The sequence below is a fragment of the Solanum dulcamara genome, chromosome 2 (assembly GCF_947179165.1).
Source record: "Solanum dulcamara chromosome 2, daSolDulc1.2, whole genome shotgun sequence".
NCBI lineage: Eukaryota > Viridiplantae > Streptophyta > Magnoliopsida > Solanales > Solanaceae > Solanum > Solanum dulcamara.
Window position 1 is genome coordinate 13500962 of NC_077238.1, and position 27267 is coordinate 13528228.

The 27267-nt window shown below is 35.2% G+C and overlaps 1 protein-coding gene across 1 annotated transcript; it reads right to left on the reverse strand.

The window, feature by feature from the left end:
- Positions 1-880: 880 nt before the first annotated feature.
- LOC129870209 (uncharacterized) lies at positions 881-27202 on the reverse strand. Its single transcript, XM_055944879.1, has 4 exons — positions 26794-27202; positions 26624-26697; positions 26095-26385; positions 881-1348 (listed from the first exon to the last, which is right to left on the reverse strand). Exons 1-4 carry the CDS (start codon positions 27200-27202, stop codon positions 881-883), a joined length of 1242 nt encoding a protein of 413 aa, XP_055800854.1.
- Positions 27203-27267: the final 65 nt, after the last annotated feature.

The window sequence follows — 27267 nt, forward strand, 5'->3', positions numbered from 1 at the left end:
GGACTATGGAACTTTGGCTATGCTCTCTTTTTCCTCCCGAGCTGTAGGATACATCTTCTTTCTCAACTTCATATGACCAGCAAGAGGTGTGCTAACAGGCTTAGCATTCTTCATGTTGAAGCGCTATAGTACATGTTGAATGTACTTTTCTTGTGACAGATAAATCTTCCTTTCATCCCTGAGACGAGTAATTCTCGTGCCCAAAATTTGCTTGGCATGACCCAAGTCTTTCATAGCAAAAGACTTACACAACTCTTTTTTAGCTCATCAATATTGGAAGTATTCTTGTCCACAATCAACATATTATCCACATATAACAAGAGGATGATAAAATCATTGTCAGAAAATTTTTGTACAAATACACAATGATCTAAGAAAGTCTTCTTGTAGCCTTGCTCCCCCATAATAGATTCAAATTTCTTGTACCATTGTCTAGGAGCTTGTTTTAGCCTGTAGAGACTCCTTTTGAGTTTTCACACAAAATATTCTCTACCATTTACTTTGAAGCTTTCTGGTTGTTCTATATAAATCTCCTCTTCTAGGTCACCATGAAGAAAAGACGTCTTCACATCCATCTGCTCAATCTCTAAATTAAGACTAGCAGCCAAATCAAGAATTTTACGAACGGAGGACATTTTTACGATAAGAGAAAATATTTAGTCAAAGTCAATGCCCTTCCTTTGACCAAATCCTTTAACAACCAATCTAGCTTTGTACCTGGGCTTCAAGTTGTGTTCTTCAACTTTAACTTTGAACACCCACTTGTTTTTCAAAGCTCTCATGCCCTTAGGCAATTTTACCAACTCATAAGTGTGATTCTCATGCAAAAATTTCATTTTATCTTGCATGAATTCAATCCATTTATCCTTATGATCATCTTTTAGGGCCTCATCATAGCACTCAGGTTCACCTCGTTAGTGTGTAACATATACTCATTAGGTGAATAACAAGATGAGGGAATACGTTGTCTTATAGACCTCGTAAGAGGAATATTTGATTCGTCCACAACTTCATGAGTAGGAGAATTATCAATAACAATATCATTATTATTATCAATATCAACATGTTGATCTGGGATTTGATTCTGAGCATCACCATGGTTATCAAGCCTACTAACGTCATGCACACTTGTATGAGGAACTTGATCAAGAAGGACTACGTCATCAGAACCTGAAGATTCTAGCTTTTCCACTTTGTTAATATTTTTAATGGTTTGATTTTCCATAAAGACGATATCGCGGCTTCTCACAAGCTTTTTCTCAATTGGATCATATATCCTATAACTAAATTCATCAATGCCATAACCAACAAAGATGCACTGCCTTGTCTTGGCATCTAACTTTGACCTCTTATTTTTCGGCACATGTACAAAGGATTTTCAACCTAATACTTTCAATTGGTCATAGAAAACATCCTTTCCAGACCAAATTCTATTTGGAACATCACTTTGCAAAGCAACAATAGGAGATAAATTAATAACATGTGCATTGGTCAATAAGGCTTCATCCCAAAGGAGTTCGACAATTTTGCTTCAGAAAGCAAACATCTAACTCTTTCCATCAAGGTCCTGTTCATCCTCTCATCTAACCTATTAAGCTGAGGAGTCTTAGGAGGAGTCTTCTGGTGTCTAATACCTTGATGCGTGCAGTATTCATCAAATGGTCCACAATATTCACCACCATTATTAGTATGAATACATTTAGTTTCCTTCAAGTTTTTCTTTCAACTGAAGCTTGAAACTGCTTACAGACACCTAACACTTAGTCTTTGATCTTCATGACATAGACCCAAAGCTTTCTTAAGCAGTCATCAATGAGAGTGACAAAGTAGAGCGCACCACCTAAAGTCTTTGCCTTCATTGGACCACATAAATACGAGTGCACCAACTCAATCAATTCTATTTTTCTTGAAGGAGGATTAGACTTAAAGGAAACTCTATTTTGTTTTCTAGCCAAGCAGTGCTCACACTTTTGTAATTTAGCACTTTGGAAATCTAACAATAATTTCTTCTTGGCTAGAACATTAAGTCTTTTCTTACCGATATGGCTAAGCCTCTTGCTCCATAAAGTTGAGGAGTTATCGCTCTCAATTATATTCACCTTAACGGCATAGTAAAAGCCGTAGTCAAGTATAAACCATGACGTTTGTCACCACGAGCCACAACCAAGGAACCCTTAATGAATTTTCAGTTTCCACCATCATTGGTGCTAATATATCCTTCATCATCTAGAACACCAACGGAAATTAGGTGTAGACGAACATGAGGTGAATGTTTTACATTGTTCAAAACTAGTTTAGTTCTAATACTAGTTTCCAAACAGATTGTACCAACACCAACCACTCTAGATACAGTCTCATTAACAATACTCAAGGTTCAAAAGTCACCAGGAGTATAGAAAGAGTAAAATTACTTTCTTGATGTCACATGAGATGAGGCACCAGTGTCCACAACCTAGCTTGACTCATCACAAGCAATATTTATCAGATCTGCATCAAGTACTGTAACAAAATCTTCGGCGGAGACAGTGGCTAGATAATTTTTATTTTCATCTTCTTTATTTTCTTCTTTGTCTTTATTCTCCCTCTTTAATTTTCGGCAGAACTTCTTTGTATGCCCTTTCATGCCACAATGATAGTACTCAAAAGTCTGCCTCTGAATTTGCTCCTGCTATGTTCTCTATTTTGAGAACCATAATTTTTATTTCTCCCATTGGAGCCAATTACTAGTATATCCAATGAAGAAGAAGAACCTTGAGATTTGTTTCTTATTTCTTCGTTCAAGACACTACTCTTGGCGGAATTCATAGAGATCACATTATCTAGAGTAGAATTTGACAACGAAGTTCTAAATTTTTCCCATGAGTCTGGTAGGGAACCAAGTAGAAGTAAGCCTTGAATTAATTCATCAAATTTAATGCCCATAGCAGATAATTGGTTCATGATTCCCTAAAAATTATTCAGGTGATCTGTCATCGGAGAACCATTATGATATTTTAAACTTAATAATTGTTTTGTTAAGAATATTTTGTTATTCCTAGTCTTCCGAGCATACAAGATTTCAAGATTCTCCTATAAGGTACGAGCATGTGTCTCACCAAAATTACGGTTCAATACATTATCGTCAACCTATTGCCTAATAAATCCACATACCTATCTATGCAATAGATCTATTTTATTATCAGGCTTTACATTGATAAAGACTGGTTGATAAAAATTCTTGATATAAAATAAGTCTTTCATTTTCTCCTTTCAAATGACATAATTAACACTATTCAAAGTAATGATTTTACTAGTGTTAAGACTATGCTACAACACTGTGCATACTCTAGAAAACACTTTGCTCTGATACCAGTTTATTGAGAAAATATGGACTAACACACAAATATATATGGTCAAAATAGTAGAAATAAAATAAATAAAATAATAAAACCAAGACTTTTATGTGGAAACGCAAATAAGAAAAAAATCACATGCCAAGAGTAACAACTGATATTAATATAGTATAAAATTTTATACCGTGTAGTCACGAATACAATACTCAAAAATGACTACCACACACTCAAAAGGAATAACACTTTTTTGATCTCCCACCTTACTAAAAAATATCACTCACACTCTTTTTTTGTCACAGACTATTTTATTATATATAATCTATGAAAACTCACAGCTCTCTAAATATTTTCTCTGTGTGAATTGGTGTTTTATTGGAACTCTTCCCACCAACCATGCTCACCTCTGTTGACAAAAAACACAGAAAAGTAATATTGAAATTTGCAATTGCAAATTGCTAAGCAGCAATATTTGACTAAAGAAAAGGGTGTGCGAATTTCTAAACAATGGCAGCCATTTTTGACTTCCTTTTGTGACTTTGAAATGGGGACTGACCCCATAATTTTCATCTTGTATGTCTACAGGATTTGAAGTTGCGACAATTTCCATGTTCTCATATTGTTGCTCAATAGTTTATTTACCCATAAAGCATTGCATTGTGCAATTCTTTTGTCACCGTCTGTTGCAAACTTCTCCTTGATACAACTGGACTGCTTCAGCAGTCTTCTTTTTAACACCATCAAGATTGTATTTTTTGTAGTTTGAAGTAAAATATTATGCTCAGTTGATCAGAGAGGTGAATGCCAAGTCCGCAACACGGACCTAGCGCGGGCTTGACCAGTTTTTCCAGAATTTAGTAAGGGCAACTTGGACCATTCCCTATTATATATATATATATATGATTTTGGACGCATTTTTAGGGCATTTTTTCAGTCTTTAGCCTCCTCAAAACCCCCTAAACTTCATCCTTTTCTCTCTCAAATCATCTCCAATAAAATTACTCTCAAACTCAAGGATTCAAACTCTCTATTTAGGACCTAATATAGAGATTTCTTCAAGATCTACTCTAAGGTATGTAAGGCTACTCATAACATGTATTGAATTCACCTATGTGCCCTACATCTTCTTTGAGTTGAATGTTCATAGGAATTGAGTTTTCTTGATAGATTTATGTCCTAATGAGTTTTTACATTTACTAACTTGATTTTGTTATGTTGATGTTGATAAGTTGATAAATTGATAAATGTTTCATGTCTTCATCCCCATAAACCTGAATTGATTTCTATATTACAATATTCTTATACTATGGTTGGATCTAAGAGTTGATTGGTATGAGTTGTTATACATAATTTTGTTATAAACTTAAATATTGTGAGTATCCTTAATTGTTGATTTGGAGTCATGGTGAGTCATGATTTAGCCCTAAAAGATTGGCTAAATGAATGAACAAATGATTGGATATGATTAAATATTGTCATAAATACATATCTAAATTACTCTTGAAAAATATGATTGTGATTTATTGGATAATATGATTGGTCGAGAGGTATGATTGTGTAATGACCCGTTAGGTAATTTTGAGAATGAGTCCTCCTTCTTTCATAGAAGACCCTTTTCGTAAATTTAAGTTGAAAATTTTGAACCTTTCGGTAACTTTGGTTAATTAGTTGAGGGATAATTTTAGAGAATTAATTTAATTAATGGGCTAAAGTGTTAATTTATTTAATACCCTATACCACTTTTCTTATATTTAATAAATTAGGTTAGTAGGGTTTGTCATTTTTAGTACATGATTAATATAGAAAAGAAAAAGAAGGGAATAAATAATAATAATAAAAAAATTATATATATATATAATCTGATGGCATTAAGCCATCAGATGTGTGGTGGCAAACAAGAAAAAAACCCGCAGAAACAAGAAAAAAAATACGGAGGAAGAAAGCAAAGAAAGGGGAAAAGAAAAATAAAGGAGAAGAGAAAAATAGGGATTTTTAATCCAAAGCGTCAAGGTAATTATTCTCATCCTTTTCATTAAATTTTTATGCGATTATGAACATATTTTTAGGGTATATTGGTGAAGAAATAATACTAAAATAAGAAAATATAATCCTAGGGTTCTTCACATAAAATCTTAATTTGGGGGTCGAATAACGATCCGTTTTAGTTGAAATTTGACATGTGAATTTATTTTATCATGACTGAATATAATCGGAAAGAAAATTTCAGATTTGACTTCAATGACATAGAATGAATTAGTTCCCGAGTTTTGATATATTGAGGTAGATAATTAAATATTAGATATATTATATTTTATGAATTTCATTAAATTTATGATATTGGGGAACTTAGAACCTAACCCTAGGCTTAAAATTTGGAAATATGAGAGTTGACATGTTATTTGACATCAACATTAGGAACTTGATTATAGATTTTGGTAGGTTTTGGGTCTAGGCTAGATATATAATAATATGGGTGTTGTTAGTTTCGAAATCTTATTGTGGTTATTTATTTGATTAGATTATAATTATTTGGAGGCCCAACGAAAAGGGAAGGCTCAAGTATCGAAGTAATTGCTTGATTAATTAAGGCAAGTGAATTTCTAAACCTCAGTTTAAGCTTATAGATGCTTGTATTTCCGTGTCATATATACTAGAGAGTAATGAGAATTGGATAGGGTTATTAACTGTATGATTGACCTTAAAAATGGAGATGAAGGGTATAAAATGGTTATCTAATGACATGTATTGGTAGAATTGATATGTTGTGATTTTGGATGTGTGAAATGACTATGTTGATGTGAGATAGGAAAAATTATTGTTATTGTCATGTTATTATCGTGAATTATATGAATATGAATTGATTGCATTGGTTCTGACATATCGTGTTGAGACTGAAAATGATATGAAACAAAAGGGGTCGGGCTACACGCTCCGTGGCAGGTATTATGAAACAAAAGGGGTCGGGTCACACGCTCCGTGACAGGTATTATGAAATAAAGGGGTCGGGCCACACGCTCTGTAGCAGGATATACATATTAAGGGGATGGGTCACATGCTCCGTGGAAGGTTACATGGACAGAAATATCCCCCATGGGTTCCGGACTGTGATTCAGCGGATGTGTACCGATAGGACAAACATGCATCATTTCATTGCATTGCATTGCACCTTTCTGATATTTGTGAATTTGTGTTTACCCCTTTTTTGCTCTATATATGCTGAACTTGACTTGATATGATCCATTGATGAGACTATTGATGAGTATTCGTGGACTATATTACTGTTATTATCGTACAAGTGTAGAGTTGGACTGGTTTTATGCAGGTTGTAGTTAAGGAGGTTCGGTTGGGAGGATAGAAGTACTTGTATCTATCGAGCTTTGCTTTGTTTTTAGTTGTCCACTTGCTGAGTACCGTGTTGTTTGGTACTCACCCCTTGCTTCTACACTTGTGTAGGTTGTGAGCCCGGATCTGCTTGATCTCCTGCTATTTTCTACTACATCTGAGGCTATCATTTCGAGTGTTGAGGTGGTTGTTACATCCATCTAGCGGACACCTCTTACTCTTTTATTATGTTTCAGTCCTATTCTAGAGATGAAAACATTGTGACTGTATTTTCTTTCGTACTTCGATAATGTATTAGTGGCTTGTATACGTGACAACCAGTCTTGAGAGATTTTGAGATTATTTATTTATTTTTGAATAAGTTAAACCTCTCTTTATCTTAATTACTTCTGCATTTACTTGGTTATTAGGCTGACTTATCTCGGTGGGTTGAGATGAGTGTCATCACACCCGGATTCGGGTCGTTACAGATTGTGATAGGATTGATGGATTGATACGAGTCCAAATGAGACTTATCGAAATGACTAAATTGAACTGATTGAATAGAATTTTATGAGCATTAAGTCTTGAGAGGCGTATCGAGCTGCGAATTGGGTAAGAGTAAGTAATAACTCAGATCCAATAACTATGTCACAAAACATAGGAGGAGATTGAACCATTAAAGTCGGTTGTTATCCAAATTACTATTTTAATATGATAGGACATTATTAGTTATGGATCCATGATCGTTGGTTCGTTTTTACCTTGTCAAGGTAGAAACGAACGTGGCAATGACATCGATTTATTGTACTATCACTGGCTCATAAGTGATAGTTATTGAATAAGAGAAACTGCCATATAAGTCTTGATAGTACTCTAAGTTGGATTGGATTGGGTAGTATATGAATGATCTTGTCTAAATCATATTCCTGTTTAAACTTAAGACATCTTTATTTAGTTGTTCCTTCTTCTGAGTTGAGATCTTGAGTTGATATGATCCTACCCTGATGCATGTTGCATTCTGCCATTTTACATACTCGCACACTCCATATACTGACGCTATTTGGCCTGCATAATTTCATGATACAGAGACAGGTACTAGAGATCATCAACAGGTGCACCGTTGAGGATCTATTCGCTTCCAGCTAGTTAGTGAGTCCTCCATGTTTCTGGAGGATACCATAAATATCTTTTTTGTTTTGAGTTAGTTTTCCTTTATTTCATTTGTGGTAGCCATAAACCTGTCATTGTCACCTCTTAGATTTTTGATAGAGGCTTCATAGACTAGAGTGTGGATGATGTTAATTATTTCGTTTTAACTAGTTTTATTCTTACTAGTTGTTGATTGGATATGTGGTTGGCCTTTGGACTTATTTATGAATAGTATTCTAGTGAGTTGAGTCTTCTGCTGATAGAATGTGACTGAATGAAAGTGTGATTGGACCAAGTGGTTTGCTTGAAGTCCAGCAATGGTTTTCGAGTGTCTTCCACGTCTAGGCTACCCTCCTAGGGCATGATAAAAATCATCTTCTGGGCCTTAAGACATGAAATGAATCAAACCTTAACCACTGAATCATTTCCCTTCCATTTAAGAATAGGCACTTTAGGAAACTAAAACTTAACCACTCGGGTTCTACAACATATAGACATATAAGAGGTATGTATCCAATCCATATCAAGAATAATGTCAAAGTTGGTCATGTTAAGCTTGTAAGGCGCGACCATACAGCCTTGGGTCCTGACTTTTCAGCAATAGAGGTAAAAACTTACTCTCCAAATTTATGACCAACCTTTCCTTCAGGAGACAGGTAAGATGACCGTCAATGGACAAAAGTCGTATGCCTTGCTTGTTGGATCTAAATCTGCTCTCCCTCACTGCACTGACCATAGTAAACCCATTTTCATTGATCACAGGGGATGATTTTATGCAAAACTGATATAGGACACTTCCTATAGACCATTTTAGCCATAACCGAGTCACCTACGAGTGTGTAAATGGAAAAAGGCTCCATCAATATTTCAGGGCTAAAATCAAACTTCATATCCACGTACGGAGTAACAAAAGACAAATTTGCACCCGGATCAAGCAAGGCATAAATATCATAGTAAAAGACCCGTAACATACCAATAACAACATCAGGAGTCTCTTCCACCTCCTACCTACCATGAAGGGCATAAAATCGGTTGTTGCGTTGACCACCCTTAGGTTAAGCTTGAGCGCCTTATGGAGCTTGGCCACCTTGAACAACTTGGCCTTTAGGACAACCTTCTTTACCCTTCTTGGTTGTATGAGGGCACTCGAATATCCTATGACCACCCATTTTACCGCATCGAAAGCAAGAATCTGTTCCCATCAAACATCTCCCCCTATGACTTTTCCCACATTTTGCACACTTGGGAAATGAAGAGCTATTAGCATTCACACCTCCTCCTTGAGCCTTAGGGTATGACACCCTATTTTTTACAAACTTCTTTTCCAAACTTTAGCCTTGTTGAAAATAGATATTACTACCACTGGCTTAGCATTTTAGAACTCGCCTTTATACCGAGCTCTCTTGGAATATCTCATTCTAATCTCCTTAAGTTTCTCTCCCTTAATTTGTTCAGCAAAAGTCATGAGATGAGATATGTCTATTTCCTTAATAAGTATGGTGGTTTGATATTCTGTAGTAACCAAGTCGGATACCCCCAATATGAATTGACTGATTCAAGCACGTGGATCGGCAACCAACGAAGGAGCATACTTTCAGAGCTTAGTGAATTTAAGGGAATAGTCCCTCATTCCCATGTTGCTTTGTCGAAGATTGATGAACTCTAATAGATTGGCTTCCGTTAGTTCAAGAGGGAAAAAGCGATCAAGGAAAGCTAGTTTGAAGGCTTCCCATTTAATAGGTCTTTCATCCACCCTCTCTTTCTTCCATTGGGTATACTACACTTATGCAACACTCTTAAGTTGATAATCCATTAACTCCGCTTTCTCTTCGGACGACACCCCCATAATACTCACTATCTTATAAAGATCGTCAATGAATTCTTGATGATCCTCATGAACTTTTGAACCATGAAACTTTGAAGGGTTCATTCTTGCAAAATCTCTTACCCTTTAAGCCTTAGTGGCAATATTAGAAGAAGACGCAACCCCTTAGTTGGCCCCAACTTGGGCTAGCATGGTAAAAGTCATCCAGAACTCTGCATGTGTCACTTGCTCGGGCAAAGGGTCATTGCCTTGAGGAGCTGGAAGGATTTGGGCATCATTAGCATTTTTTTCCCTTGGCAATAGTGGTCTTCTTGGAGGCATGATTTCTAAAAATAACAAAGAAAGATGTTAGGCAAAGGAAGTCTTAAGGGAAACTCTATAGCAAGACAGATCATGAAAGAAGTGGGAATTCCTAAAATGCCTTATAACCTCTAATTCATAGGTGTAGTGCGCTTCCAACCAAGCCTCTTATTCATATCGTAAGCATACATAAGGTATAGAAAATATGGAAACATCATAGAAAAGAGTCTAACATAAACATAAGGAAAATGTGATCCGACATCAGAAGACTATACATACTTGTCCAACAATGCCTTTAGTCATGAACATGGGCGGGGGATAAGACATGTCCTTAACTCACCCTCAAGTAAAGAAGCAAGTGTCTTTGGAATTATAAAAAACAATTCATACTTTTCGTTTCCTTGATAGATGAGGACTCACCAAGACTTCACCATAGGAACTCAACTAGCAACGCAGATGGATATGATCCTCAACCTTAACCCCTATATTTTGAGACAATGTAGGCAAAAGTCTGCGTTATACGTTTGAATGTACTAAGTATGAGGGCATGATATGCAACGTGAATAATGAGATACAATGATCAATTAAAATACATGATAAGAGAAGAAAGGTAAGGATATGAGAGAATCATAATGATCAAGCATTTGAAAAGCATAATTGCTATCATGAAAGTACATAAACATATATGGGATAGGAACCATCATCGACATTAAGACCATGCGAGTTATAACATGGAATCTCAATGTTGCCCTTACACAAGAAAAAGGGGAATCTACTTGCCAAGGTAGACTCTACCCCGCTAGACGGGTGATACGTATGCTACATGTGGATCCACTAGCTAATACATGAAGGCAACCTATGGTGGCACGCAGTTTAAGAGACATGAGGCTGCTACTTAGTCTTTTGGTAGGGCCCCCTCCTTAAATTCACTCGGTGTTAAGTCAAATCCCACGGAATATAGCATAGAAATCATAATAAACATAGTTATGATCATAGGCTTGAAATCATAGAGTAGCTCATTTTCATAACATAAGTGCAATGTGGGTAGTGTCCTTCCACATTACATAATGTACCTATATAGGTGTAGTTCATACATAATTCATAGCCTACCTTAAGGCAATACATTGGGCCCTAAGTAATCTTTTCCATAATTTGCATGAAAATCATGATTTGAAATATACTTATAATTCATGATCATAGTTGAAATACATAATCATAATTTTTCCTCGAAAATTAGGGTAAAAGATGAATGCATGATCAATTGACTTAAAGATTATGATAATACCTTATAATCATTGAATTGCTAATCGCACTTCATAATTTATCATAGAAAATAGGCTTCATGCATGGAAAATCATAATTGGACTTAGAAATCATGTAATTCATATGAAAACATCGTTATAAAGATCAAAAATAATAATTAAAAGCATAATTTAAATAGCCGCCCAATGAAATTCATAAGATTAGGGTTACAAACCTAATTAAAATTCATTAGATTTTGGAAGCAATTCTTGGGACTCTATGGGTGAAAGAGACCCATGGTTCAATACCTATATACCTTAATTGAATTTGACCTTAGAACTGGAAAAAAAGACTTGTTCCTGAAGAAACCCTAGCCCAAAAGCTTGATGAAGAAGATGATCTTTGGAGGAACCTTGAGAGAGAAGTCTTCTAGCTGATTGGGAGTTAATGAGGGAAAAGAGTATATTAAATTTAGGATATTTTTGTAGTGAATCTAGTCCCAAAAACATCTACATACATTAATCAAAGAATAGAAAATGTCTAAAATATCCCTCATTAAACTACAGTTGGGGCTCACCATGGAAGACCCATCACAGTCCGTGGTGGTATCCGTGATGATGGACTTAAACTCAAATTTTTTTGAGAGTTGCAGGGAAAGTTTTAGAACTTTCTTCACGGGACCTTTCACGGTCCATGAAGTTTCCCACGGTCCATGAAGAATGGACGTGGTGAAGGTCCTACAACTTGAACTACAGGGGTGACCACTGCGGAGCTCAACACTGTCCGTGAAATATTCCACGACCCGTGGTGTCTAGATGTGGTCCTAGCCTTGTGATCACGTTTGGAGGCTTCAGGGGAGGGGTCACCACAGAAGGCTTCACGACTCGTGGTACTCACCACGGTCTGTGGTGACCTGTCCGGGACCTCACCCTGCAAAGCTAAGCTTCAGGAACATCACCACGGTCCGTGGTGCTTACCATGGCCCATGATGGTCTCAGTGGTCATCACTTGGTGCCCAAAATTTGCAGCTTTCCAAATTTTTAGGTTTAGATACTTGTTTCCTAACTTTCTAGATATCAGGGTCTTACATCCACCAATGGAAAAAGATGTATGATGCAATGTAGTGCGATGTAAAGTCACATATAGTGATTCTTATCAGTCCTAATGATACACACATGTTGACTAGCAGGCCGGAACCTGTGGCGTCTACATATGGACTATGTATCTACCAGAACCATTTTTCTTCAGCATAAATATCAATCACCAAAACCATTTACCTTCGGCATCGCCGGAATAATTTTCCTTCGACATAATCCTAAAATCAATTCTATCTCAATATATAGAAACCAATGCAAATAAAAAATGTTCATGTAAATGATAATAATAGAATGATATCAAAAATAAGTCATAACTCATGTCACAACAATCTATTCACATATCCACAATTAGTCAAAGGCTTAATCATATCAAACACATCATCATAACTCATCAAATTGCCATTTATTACCCCATTGTTTCATTATAAAGTTCAATAACATAGTCAAATAGTCTCAAACTACTTTCCATTACTCCCCACATACAAAACAAGAATACAAGATCCTATAAGCTTACACGAAGGTTTAGAAGTTTACTTGCCTCGAATTCATATCCAACTACTATGAAATTTGAGCCTTGCCCTTACGTCGATGCTCCAAACCAATAAAATCTAGCAAAATACAAATTCCCCATAAGAATACGAGTCTCACAATATCTAAATCATAATTTTTGAAAATTGGGTAAAAATTGACCCAAAAAACCAATTCCAAAAACGAAGGGTAATAAGGAAGTTTTGGTGGAAAACATTCTTTACAACATAAGAAGTCTATTAGTAAAAATTATTTCGAAAAAGAAGCTTAAATTAGTTTGTAATCACCATTATATCAAAATCTCAAAGTTTCTTGAAAAAACCCAATTTCTTCACTTTAAAATCACTAACTTCATGTTAAAATCCATAAATAATCAATGGGTTATGAAGAATATAGGATAAAATAATTTACCCAATCAATTTGCCACAACAATCCTGGTCGAAATCATCACCCACGAGCTCCACAATGATGAAATTTTTGAGAAATGACCTATTCCTGACTTGGGAAATGTTTTACTATTTCAATTCAATTAACTTTCCGTGATCGCGGACCCTACCCTATGAATGCGAAGGTCAACACTGACTAACCTCATTGCAATTGTGGCCAAGATTATCGCAATCGCGGAGGACAATTGACTGGACACTCCTACGAACATGGTCTAAGTCTTGCGAATGCGGAGGTCACTATGGGGTTAACATCTCAAACGTGGTTGGGGTGCTCCGCGAATGCCAATAAGGACCAGAGGGCATCAGTTGACAGCAAACAAAGCTCAAATTGCAACACTTCGAAAGGACCCTCGGGATTCGTTCGAAACCCCGAGCAGAAAAACCAAATATGTCACCCTACTAAATTTGATGTTTTGGACTTAATGAAACCATCAGAATTCAAATTTAAGGTCTTCTTGACCTGGAACCCAAAAAGTTACAACTAAACTAACTTTGAGCCTCAAAATACCAAAATGAGTTCGGGACCTCCAAAAATTCTACCAAGACCATACCTAGACTTAAATCATCTCCTGAATCCAATAGAGTCATCAAAATTCTATTTCGAACATCTAAACTCCAAAAGTTGACCAAAGTCAATCATTGGCCTAAAATTCTTTGAATTTCCAACTTAGGACATCAAATATTCGATATAATTCCAATTACAGAAACGATGACTCTCCTAGTAGGAATTGCACATTCCAAAGATAATAGAATAAACAAAATTCTATTCTAAGACTCGTATCTCCAGTTGGTACCTAAATCCACTTTTAAACACTCTAAGTCTTTAAAACTCAAAGCCGCCAAAAACTCAAAACTTTTCAATGAATTTTCAAAACCAACACCAAATACTAATCAAAAATAACCCAGGATAACTATTGGGATGGGTAAAATGATTACTTTGTGAAACATACCAAAAATAAACTCATTACATCACTAAAACCCATGTCCGTCCTCAAATATAAAGTAAAAGAAAGAAGAATATTCGATGCTACCAAGAGTTCGAGACATAACCTCCAAATTTGGTATTTATCTCCCCTAAGTGAACTCATCCTTAGACCATATCATCAAAATCCACTATCAAACTGAACCTTCAAATCAAACTTTGGTGGATCTACCAATCAGAAGTAAGTTTCAAGTCACAAACTAACTCATGGAACAAATATGAATCGAAATCCTCTAAACCATAGCATAACCATTAGGAGAAATCTTTCATCACATAACCATGAGACAATTCTAAACCAATACTCACTAAATATTCGAGGTGAGCCTAAATCAGCCACCACCTGCTCATAACACATTAACCATCACAGACTCTATCGAAATCCTATTCTCATACTTAAATCTTCCTATAAGCTTACATTATACAAATCTGATTCATAAATATCGGGTACTCTCATGAGAAAAATCAAATTTATATCACCCAAAGAATGAAATGGTCAAGCAACCATCTAGTGAGAAATACCCCCAAGCACACAGAGCCTCAAACAACACAATCAAAGCTGCCAAATCAGTGATTGTGATTGTAAACAATCTCTCAGAGCAGTAGCACTAGGCCCAACAGCCCCGCATATTCAATTATACATAGCCAAAACATGAACTCAATAATGAGGTGTACAATAATACTTCCAGCCACTGCAAATATATAGTAGCTCTTCTATAAGTTCTCATAAGCAAAGCGATACTTGTAGAATTTCTGAAAACCTTTAACATCCCCAAGGCAACACCAAATCCTCCATATCTAAACTAACCAAACCCTACCCTACCAAGAGGGAATGGATCAGTACATCCGATCCATAACTAGCAATTCATCCATGAAAGTGAAAACACGTATAGGCATAGATAGGGAATCATACTCCAAAACTATGTCTGAAAAAAAGTACGTGGTAACACAAGAATGTACAGTATCAAAGTCGAATAACACAAGATATTCCTTTCATAGTGTCCATAACACATATTTCCATCCGTCTGACTTCACAATCGACCAGCCTGGTCTCATAACAATCATGGCATGCTCAATTATTAACTTTCTTATACTTTTTACAGTACTCTACTGAAGCCAACACTCTCAATACTACCTTAACGTCATAGTCACATCGACTAGTTACTTTACTCTATAACTGTCACTAGTATCAAGGTCATCTTAGCAACACATTGTTGTTTCCAAAATTTCAAATTACGGACCTCTCTTCTTCCATTTAAGCATCTCATGACAATTACGAATCCCACCCAATATTGATAATCCAAATTCTAAATATCATAGTACTTTCCCATCGAGAAAAAACTATTGAGTCACACCCACTATCAACTCCACATAATCTTTCACTTACTCAACTTTAATTACTATTCAAATCATCATATACTTCATGCCAAAACTTAGAAAAATTATTAGTCACCTCAACAGTTCACATACTATGAGCACACAATCTCTATTTACCATTGAGTGAATATGTATCGCATAGCAACAATCTATGTAGCCCCATCATCAGAGTAGTATTAAAACAACTTGAAATCTTTAATGACCATGAAGAACTATAAGACCTTCCTGCAGCTCACCCATAAGTCACATACCAAAATTTAAGTAATCCAACCCCACATAAAACACAAAATCTTCGATACCTCACTGTTTGTCATCCAAAGCAAAATCAAACCAAACCTTCAGAACAATCATTGATGACCCATCATACATCTGTCTAGAACCATCCCACCTTGCATTATCATATCTAAACTTAAAGGAAAAAATCCATACAGTTCTCAACATTGAACTAGGGATCCAATGTGATGTCTTATTTCTTAACATTTTCCTAATTTGTATATAATGCTCAATATTGCTAGGACATTTAAATTCTTAACTCATACTCATGACACAATCCTAAATTCTTGAACTCCTTGATGCACCAGAATCTTGTTCTTTTTCTTAACTCATTTATTATCAATATTTCTTAGTTAAAAATCCACAACATGTTACATTTTACTTTAAACCAAACTCCTCAAATGAAGATGTCATTGATCTCTTTCACACTCAAAAGTAATGAACTCTACAATCTAGACCATGCACCAATCCTTCCAAATGCTCAACAATCAACATAATCAATTATTTCTTACCTTGCCAATCCATACCTTGACAAAAGCAACTACCAAAAATGTAGACTTATGATGTAAAACTTGAATTTTTGATTCAAACCATGTAAACCATCCCCTAATCAATTAATATTAGCCCATACCTTGAAGATTTTATGCAATCACATACCTTATCCCATACATTGAATATTTTGTATACACTTCTCAATGTTGCTAGGGCATTCAAATTCTTAACTCATACTCATGACCCAATCCTAAATGCTTGAACTCCTTGATGCACTAGATTCTTATTATAATGACCTCCCAAGTCATTTTTGAATTTAAGTATTGATTCCATTATTTAGAATATTTTTATAGTGACCCCAAGTCATTTATGACTTGCTGGCACTAATAGTTTGGTCTCTCGATTATTCATTTGGGTTTTAGGTCTGTTTCCCTATTTTGGAGCTTTTATAACTTAAAAAGTTGATTTCATTCATAACTTTAGGAAAACGACCTCAGAATGGAATTTTGATGGTTGCATTAGCTCCAGAGTGGACAAATTAGTTTAAGATCATGGTTGTCACTAGTACCAGGGCAATTGATACGAGTTAGGACCATTTGGCGCTTTTGCTTTTGAAATTTGGCTCACAGTTGACTTTGGTCAATATTCTTGGAAAACGTGATTGGATGAAAACTCTAATAGCACGGTTAGTTTTAGAATATCGAGTTTGGTCTAGAATGACCCTTTGTTCAATTTCCAAGGCTTCCGGTCTAATCTCAATGCCCGTTGGCTCAAAATGTCCCTTGGGTATGGGACCCACTTTTAGTCGTAATGACCTTATATGGGAATTTTGACTACGTTATTGAGTCTAAAACATTGAATTTGTGGGGTATCATATTTTATTTACGCGCATGAAATTCTAAATGAATTTCGATCACTCCGTTGGAATATTGGAAGTTAAGAAATATCAGCTTTTTAGCTGATATCTGGTGTAGCAAGAATTGCTCTCCACAATCGCGGGCCCTTGGTCTCGTTCACAGAGGTCCATGAATTTTTTCTTCGTAGTCGCAGACCCATGGCTGCATTCGCGGAGGTGTAAATCTTTGGCCTCCGCAATCGTGGGCCTCTGGCCGGGTTTTTAAATGTCGAATTTTTTGATCTCCGCATTTGTGTAGCACTATAGCTGCGTTCGCGAAGGCCAATGTCCTAGTCTTTTAATAAAGACCAAGGACGATTTTCAGCTCACTTCTTCAACTTTAAAAGGTCTAAATTCAAAAAACAATTGTGGGGAATCTAGTGGTGAGCTCAGAAGCACAAGGGGAAGCTTCGTCTAAGGTAAGAATTTGTAACTAGCTACTGTTCTAGTTATTTTCAGAGTGATATATTTTTGAACTTTGGAGAAGTGTAATTTGTCCAATTTAACTTCATTTTTAGTGATATTTGAAGCTAGATTGTGGTTTTTTCGTAACAAACATCGTGGGATGTTTGATTTGGGTTGTAGGGGTGTCGTTTGTAAGAAATAATTGTGTAAAGAAGCTGTTATTTTCATCTTTTAGTTTTGAATTTTTAGAATTTTCGTTGCATGCTCATTTTACGTAGTTTCTCAACCCCGTACTATTTTTCAAAATAATGTTTGAGCTTGGGGTGATGTTTAGAACCTATTCTTAGGGGAAATTCTAGAATTTTAGACACGGGTCCACATTGTCATCTTTAGGCCCCAATATTGGACTATCTCTGAATTTGATAATTTTAGTGTCATAACGACCGTATTAATGTTGTGAATCTAATATTGATAGCATGGCAGCATTTGGAGGCCACTCATAAGGGAAAAACTCTGGTTTCATGAGTTAAAGAGTGTGTGGTCGGCTTACAGGTACGCTATAGTTTTTTCCTCATTAGACTGAGCATATTTAGGCAATTGTATATTGAATTATATCAGTTTGGAGGGGTTTGGGTGTTGAGCATGATAAATCCCTAGATATCATATCGTAGGTGATATTTTTAAAGAATTATTGGATCATTTAAGCATGACTCCTACGGTTGTTGGTTGTTCCTATCCTATGATGAATACTGTGCCTGTGGTTATATGTTTGGAAGCATGTTGGGCCTTATTCTAGGCTTAGACAGGTGACTGCCCTAGACTTGCGTTAGTTTGGTGTCGTTGGGCCTTAGAACTTCTCTGATGTCATTTCGAACAGTTAGCTCTTTATAGACCGATATAGAAGATTGTAGTCTGATAGTCTGAGCCTTATCTAGGCAGTAACTCAGCTTGTGACCTTACATCTATAATTCCTTATTTTCCTATTGGTCCTATATCACTTGGTTTTTTATTTTGGAATTTTTTTCGGCCATTCGGGTTATATTTAGTTTGGGTTGGAGTGGTGTATTTATGACACTCGATTTGGGGTACTCCCTGTGACGCACGGTTGGTCACTGATTCTAATTTGGTCTAATTCCTTAGCTACAAATACCCGGTCAAAGTCTGTGGTCCAGCTTGCCTGTGTTTGGATCCTAAGCCACAAATACTCGGTCAAAGTTTATGGTCCAGTTTACCTGTTTTCAGGCTTCCTAGCTACAGATACCCGATTAAAGTTTGCGTTTTAGCTTACCCATGCTCGACCTTTGGCTACAGATACCTGGTTAAAGTCTGTGGTCTAGCCTACTCATGTCAATTCATTATCTATAGTTACCTGGTTGCAGTCCGTGGTCCAGCTTGCACGTGGGTAAATTCCTGATGAATCTTCTGTTTAAGTCTTCATCTACTCTCATTTGTGGATTGAGGTGTTAGAGTTTGGAAATGGTTCAGTTCAAGTCTGGGAAATAGTGATAGTATTGAAACACTTTGGTTCTGTTCATTTTCTTTCAACTATTCTTGCATCTGTCGAGCTTATGGGAGTTCGCGCAGGTGGCTACTATTTTATTTGTGGACAAGTGTACCCTTTGGGCTTATGGGAGCCCGGTGGAGTTAGCTAGATTCTTTCTCTTTGTTTGCTAGTACGCCCATGTACATACCTATATTTACTTCTTGTATTGTCTTTTGTTGTGATCTTTTACTCGCTTTTCAGTTTACTTTTGCGTATACTACACTCTGCATCTATTTTCATGATGCAGGGCCGAGTACTAGCTATCGGCGTTTATTCGAGCCAGCTGCGGTCGTGATCAGAGGCGAGGGTGAGCATACTACGTTCTGTATTTACCCATCTCTTTCTGCACATATATTTTGCCTGTCTTTTGCTTTTTGAGACAACTCTATTTTTGTGGTTCACTTTTAGGACTTGTACTCTTTTTATTAGCATCTTTGTACATGTGACTTCCAGGTTCTGAAAGGGATCTTTTTGTTTGTATATATTCAGTTGCTTCTGCCCATTCATGTATACTCTTATTATCACTTTACTGTTTTAGATTGAATTACTACTCTTCTACCCTAACATCCTATTACTCGCAGTTCTGGTATATGGGTTGGCTTGCCTATTGGGGGGTCATAGTAGGTGTCATCATGACCTGATTTCTCAGGTCATGACACTTGTTTCCTTCTTTAACTCATTTATCATGAATATTTCTTAGTTAAGAATCCACAACATGTTACATTTCATTGATCTCTTTCACACTCAAAAGTAATGAACTCTACAATCCAGACCATGCACCAGTCCTTCCAAATGCTCAACAATTGACACAATCAATCATTTCTTACCTTGCCAATCCATACCTTGACAAAACCAACTACCACGAATGTAGAATTATGATGTAAAACTTAAACTTATGATTCAAATAATGTAAATCATCCCTTTATCAATCAACATTAGCTCATACCTTGAAGATTTTATGCAATCACATGTTTTAGCTTATCATCAAACACTTATACACCGAATGTACCATCTCCTCATTAGGAACCCAAATCGTGTCAGCTATCAAACTCGCAACCACTATAGAACTTACCAAAACACTAGATCTGAATATCCATACACTCCACTCTCGAAGCATACTCAACCTAACTTATGAACACCGGACACTATTATTATAATCTAGAGCAAGACTGATGAAGTCACGTGTTTCCAAACCAACTTTCCAATAGCCCTGAAGTTAAATCCTTGAGAATAAGTATTCTTGCTCTCTCTTCATCTCGAATTCCAAACTATATTCCACTAATCCTCTCATTATAAGTTGAACTCTTTTCAATTCTACTCGAGTGGTTTCCAACACATCATAAAAAATTCCACATAACTACACTACTCATCAAGTAGTAGCAACCGCAACTTCAGATACCCACAAGTTGTCATTATCATATTGGATTCCTTTAACCAAAAGCCATTACCACATAGTTCTATCCTTATCACAATCCGTCCCAAATAATTATTACCATGCTCAGCAGTCCTTGCCATTAATGAAGTTAACTTTATCATTGACGTGATACTTTAAACTTGTTTTACAATCTAATCTCGTGAATTAACCCATTTCCGTATATACTCTCTCATTGGTACACTTACTTGTCTTCACACAGGTATATTTGTTGGAATATTCTTTACCCATAAGCTTATCATTTCAGTGTCCATCCACTCTCTTTGTCTCATAAAGAATTTACCAATCCTCAATTAAGCCCTCAAATTAAACGTCACCATCTAAACATATTAATACCTCACTAGAAATCCACCACTATAATTTTCCTTCTAAGTCATGCCTAAGTTAAGAGTCCATAGTAACAACCAGTTGATTTTTCAAATGTGAATGCAACATTGGGCTTCATTGGTCGAGTAGGTGAAACAGCTAATAACTCCTTAAGTACTTATTATTTGCACTTGTCAACCGATGTCTCCACTCACATATATCACTAGTACCATACTGTGAGAGCCCGGCAGATCCACCACTAGAACACATCATACCCATCGAAAGATAGTACCCAGATGGTCTACACCTTTTTACCCATTACGTAACTACCATACACTACCGAAGCATTTTGGTCTCCAGCTAAAAATGACATGCACTTTTTCGAATGCCAGGTCGATTGTAGAAGAAACACAACCCATAACATCACCCAAGTAAACACAGGTACCGCAATAGTAGATGTATCATAACCCTTCCTAATATATACTCACTTTACAAAATCACCGTAGAAATTCTAGTCTTGATTGACGTAACATTATCATCATCCACTATGCAACTCATTCTTTTATGACGAACTTCACAAACTATAGTCTTCAAAGTCATAATGCTCTTAACATAGTCATTCCCTTAATTACACCATTCTTCATTGTTAAACTACTTCAGATATCGAATAAACAACATAAGTACTATTTTTCGTTGCTAAATTCTAACTAGACAAGATGAGATATTCACGAAGCCTCTCAACCATTGTTCACCTTCCAATACCATATCCTCAGAACATATTACAGAACCACAACCTTACTCATTCCTTTCGAATCACAGAGCTTTCCAAGTCGAATCACACATCATTTTCATAAGTATATTGCTTTTGCCTCATTATCAGATATAACACTAAAATCAAGCGATGATCTCTCAACTGTATGCACGCAGTAACAAACATGAGTCATCCCTATAAGCGAGAGACAACTCAATTGTATGCACGCAGGACCAAGCATGAGTCATTACTATTAGAGAGAGAATAGAGTGAAGCTATAGAAATTAGATCGGACCAAGGACGCAAGATAGAGAATTAAGAAGTGAAGATCTTTTCTAACAGTCTTCAAAGCCTTCCGAAGATAAGTACAGATGTTTTCATACCGATCCTCGAGACTCTACTTAGGCTTAACTTGTACACGTAAAACCTATGAATTTGGAATTCTTATACCATTTTATCAAGACCATAATTCGGGTGTGATGTCACTTATCCATTTCCACTGGACAAGTCACCCTAAGCCCAAAAATTTCAGAAAATAGTAATGAAATAGTTTAGAATAGATAGATAATATACAAAAATGGAAATCTTAGTCAACTACAAAACCTCCAAAGAACTGTTGTCATATGTACAAGCCTCTATAATAGCATAAATAAAAATAAGTACAAGTCTCAATGCCTTTGTCACTAGAAATTAGATAGTCTAACAGTTCTAACAATACAAGTATATATGTATCATCAACAATACATCTCAAGTCTCAAACAAATCACACCAATCAATAGTATAACTCATAGGAATATGAGGGGTAAACACAATCCATAAATGGCAAAAGATATATGATGTAATGTAGTATAACGCAATGTCACGTATACTGATACATATTTGTCTTAATGATACACATCCGCCGACTAACAAGTCGTAACCCATGAGGGTCATAAAGGGACCATGTATCCACTAGAACCGTTTCCCTTCGGCATCACTGGAACCCTTTCCCTTTGGGATAATCCTCAAATTAATTCCATCTTAATATATCAGAATCAATGAAAATAGGCAATGTTCATATAAATCAAAATAATGGAATGATATCAACAACAAGTCATATCTCATGTCACTACAATTTATTCATATATCCACAATTAGTCAAAGGCTTAATCATATCGAATATATCATCATAACTCATCAAATTGCTATTAATTACCTCATTTCTTTGTTATCAAGTTCAATCACATAGTAAGATAGTCCCCAAACCGCTTTCCATTACTCCCCAACAAACAAAATAAGAATACAAGATCCTATAATCTTTAACGAAGGTTTAGAAATTCACTTGCCTTGAATTTAACTACAACTTGTCACGGACTTAGACTTCAACTAAGACCTCCGTGCGGCACTTGACAACTTACTCACGAATCTTTCACGATCTTGTAAGCTCAAGTAAGCCTTTAAGACTAGATCGCTAAGGGAATGCTAGATTGCAAGAAAGACAGGAGAGCTTTTATGAAGAGGGCTTTTATATTGCTTTGGAAGAATGCTTGATTTCTTGATGGTTTTCTACAAATGAATGCCCCCTCTATTTATACTACTCCTAAGGGGCTCAAGTGTAAATAAAAATTGCTATACAAGTCCCTCCATATTTACAAAGAAGTCCCTCTCTAGAATTCTCTACACACTCTAGAGAATTCTAAGTCTTTCAAGACTTCTCTACAAGTTTCTATAAGGATCTAGAGTCTTCCACTAACCTCTCCAAGACTCTAGATTCTTCTACCTTCTTCAAGATCAAGTAGCGGGTCATAACAAACTACTCTGAAATTTGAGCCTTTCCCTTACTCCGATGCTCTTAATTAATAAAATATAGTTAATATGAATTCCCCATAAGAAGAAGAGTCTAACGTCAGCTAAATCATAATTTTTGAAAACAAGGCCAAAATTGACTCAAAAACCCGATTCTGAAAACAAAGGGTAAATCTAAAAGTTTTTGATGGAAATCATTCTTTACAACATAAGGAATCTATTAGCGAAAACCATTTTGAAAATGGAGCCCAAATAGTTAGTAATCACCATTAAATCAAAATCTCAAAATTTCTTGAAAAACCCCAATTTCTTCACTTTAAAATCACTAATATCATGTTAAAATCCATAATTAATCAATGGGTTATGAATAATATAGGATAAAATAGCTTACCCACTCGATTTCCCACCACAATCCTCATTGAAATCATCACCCACTAGCTCCCCAATCACAAAAATGGTGAGAAATGGCCTATTCTCGACTTGGGAAATGTTTTACTGTTTCAGGTCACCTAACTTTCCATGATCACAGACCCTACCCCGCGAATGCGAAGGTCAACACTAACCTCATAGAGATCATGGACAAGAACATCGCAATCGTGGAGGTCAATCGACTAGACCCTTTACGAATGCAGTTTAAGCCTCGTGAATACAGAGGTCACTAAGGGTTAACATCGCGAATATGGCTTGGGTGCTCTGCGAACACGAATAAAGACTAGAGGGCATCAATTGAAAGCAATCAAGCTCAAATTGTAACACTCTGACATGACCCTCAAAATTCTTTCAGAACCCCAAACAAGAAAACCAAATATCCCACCCTACTAAAGTCAACATTTCAGACTCAATTGAACTATCAAAATTCAAATTCAAGTTCTCCTAGACCCGAAACCCAAAAAGTTGACTCTAAACTAACTTTAAGAATCAAAAATACCAAAACGAGCTCGAGACCTACAAAAATTCAACCAAGACAGCGCCTAGACCTAGAATCATCCCACAAATCCAACAGAGTCATCGAAATTCCATTCCGGACATTGAAACTCCAAAAGATGACAAAAGTCAAACTTTGGCCTAAAATTCTGCTAACTTAGGATCTCAAATCTTCAATATAATTCCAATTTCAGAAACGACAACCCTCCTAGACCAAATTCCACATTCTTGAGTTGATGGAATTGGTGAAATTTCAATATGAAATTCGTAGCTCCAGTTGGTACCCAAAATCACTTTGAACACTTTAAGCTTTTAAAACTCAAAAACTACCAAAACTCAAAAAATTTCAATAAATTTCCAAAACCAACACCAAATACTAACCAAAAATGACTCGGATCAACTATTGAGAGGCATAAAATAGTCATTTTGTGAAAAATACCAAAAATGACCTCAGGGTCATTACAGAAAGAAGAGAGTCAGAGGCGAGCAGAGAAAATAAAAAAGGATTAGTGTTTAGAAAATAGTTATGAGGTTAAATACAATGAATGACGAAGTTTAAGAGGATTAAATGGGTTGGGTTCTAGGTTATTTTGATGGGTCACAAATTTAATCAATTTAGGGATGGAATTTTGGGTGTGAATTTTGGCTAAAATTGACATAATTTGGCAAATATTTTGAAAGATCTTGGTAATTTTATTTAGACTTATTATATAATATAATAATAAGTTTAATACATGATGAAAAATGTATATGCAATTTTATGAGAACTAAAAATGATAATATTTTTAGAAATAATAATGATAATGATAATAATGATAATACTAATGATAATGATAATAATAATAATAATGATGATAATGGTAATAATAATGATAATAATAATAATGATAATGATAATAATAATGATAATGATAATAATAATGATAATGATAATGATAATAATAATGATAATAATAATAATAATAATAAAAATAAAAAAAATAATGATAAGAATATTGATGATAATGATAATAATAATAATAATAATTTAATAATGATAATAATAATGATGATAATGATAATAATGATGATGATAATAATAATAATGATGATGATAATAATGATGATGATAATAATGATGATGATAATAATGATAATGATAATAATAATAATAATAATAATAATAATAATAATAATAATAATAATAATAATAATAATAATAATAATGATGATGATGATGATGATGATGATGATGATGATAATGATAATAATAATAATAATAATAATAATGACGATGATAATAATAATAATAATAATAATAATGATGATGATAATAATAATAATAATAATAATAATAATAATTACAAAATAAAAAATCTCAAAGCAGAAACTTACAAAATATCAATGGATAAACTAAAGAAGATGAAGTAGGACAAATATATTAACTGATAGTTTCATACACATCAAAATATGTAAAGTGGTTACTACAATTGCATTTGACGAAACTTCATCTCTTGAAATGTTTTCATGATACACTCATTAGAAACATCTTTAAATACTTTTTTCTATATAAGACATTATGCAACGATCTAAGAATTCATCATTCATTTGATTTCGCAAGTCATTCTTGATAATCTTCACAGCCGAAAAGGTTATTTCAACTGTAGCAGTGGCAATAGGTAGAAGCAAAGCAAACTTTACTAAAAGAAATACCGGAAAATAATTTAAATGCTTCTTTGTTTCAACCAACTTTCTTGAAAGTTCCCCAAGTCCACCCAAATTGGAGAACCTTTCATCAATATCACGAACATCAATAACGTAATTAACAAGTTGATTCTCAAGAGTTCTTATGTTGGATCCATCAAAGTCATCAAGATATAATTCAGTCATTCTCATTATCTTGTTTATGTCAAAATTAGAAAATGAATCAATTGGATTCAAGCAAGATACTCCATTAAGCAAATCACTTGTCACCTCATTGAAACGGTCATTAAGTTCTTGTAGCTGTCAATCAATGATTTTATAAAATACATCCACACGATAATGATGCAAAATAGTACAATTTACTACTTTACGTCTTGATCTCCCAGAATCAGCATATGGATCATTAAAATTGGGTAATGAAATGCCATGCTTGATACAAAAGGTTTCTACCTTTTCTTTAAGTGAATTCCATCCAATATTTTTTAAAGAGAGGATCTCACGCATTATCTCTTAAAGCTTGCAACCTTCTCTTTGCTACCTTTACAAGAATCATGGCATTTGCAATATCTTGATCCTTTTTCTGTAATGACTTATTAAGATTATTTGTGATTCCTAAAACATCAGTCATCAAATGCAACAAGAAAATAGTCCAAAACATTTGACAACTTCTAAGGAATTTTGATGCGCTTGCTCTTTTTTCTAAAGTACTTTCATTTATAACAAGAGTATCAAGTACATTAACAATAGAGTCAAAGCTACTAATAAAGTTTTCAAATGACTTGTAGTAAGATCCCCAATGAGTATCACTTGCTTTAATAAAATCAAGTTCTTGATTCAACCCTCTACCCATTTCTACTTTATCCATATCCAATGCCTCTCGGAGATACTTTTTTTGAGATCCTTGAAAATTATCCACACTTTTAAAAGAAGCTCCCAACATATTCAAAATATTTGAAATTAATAATACAAGTTCACCAACTTGAATACACTTGTTAGAAATTGCAACAAGAGTCAATTGAAGTTGATGAGCAAAACAATGAACAAAATGTGTTGATCTACTTTCTTGTCTAATCAACATTTTAAGACCGCCTAGCTCACCTACAATTGCTTGATCCATCGTAACATTGACCATGTACATAAGATAAAGTTCAAGAATGGTGAGCAAGTACATCTACAATTGCT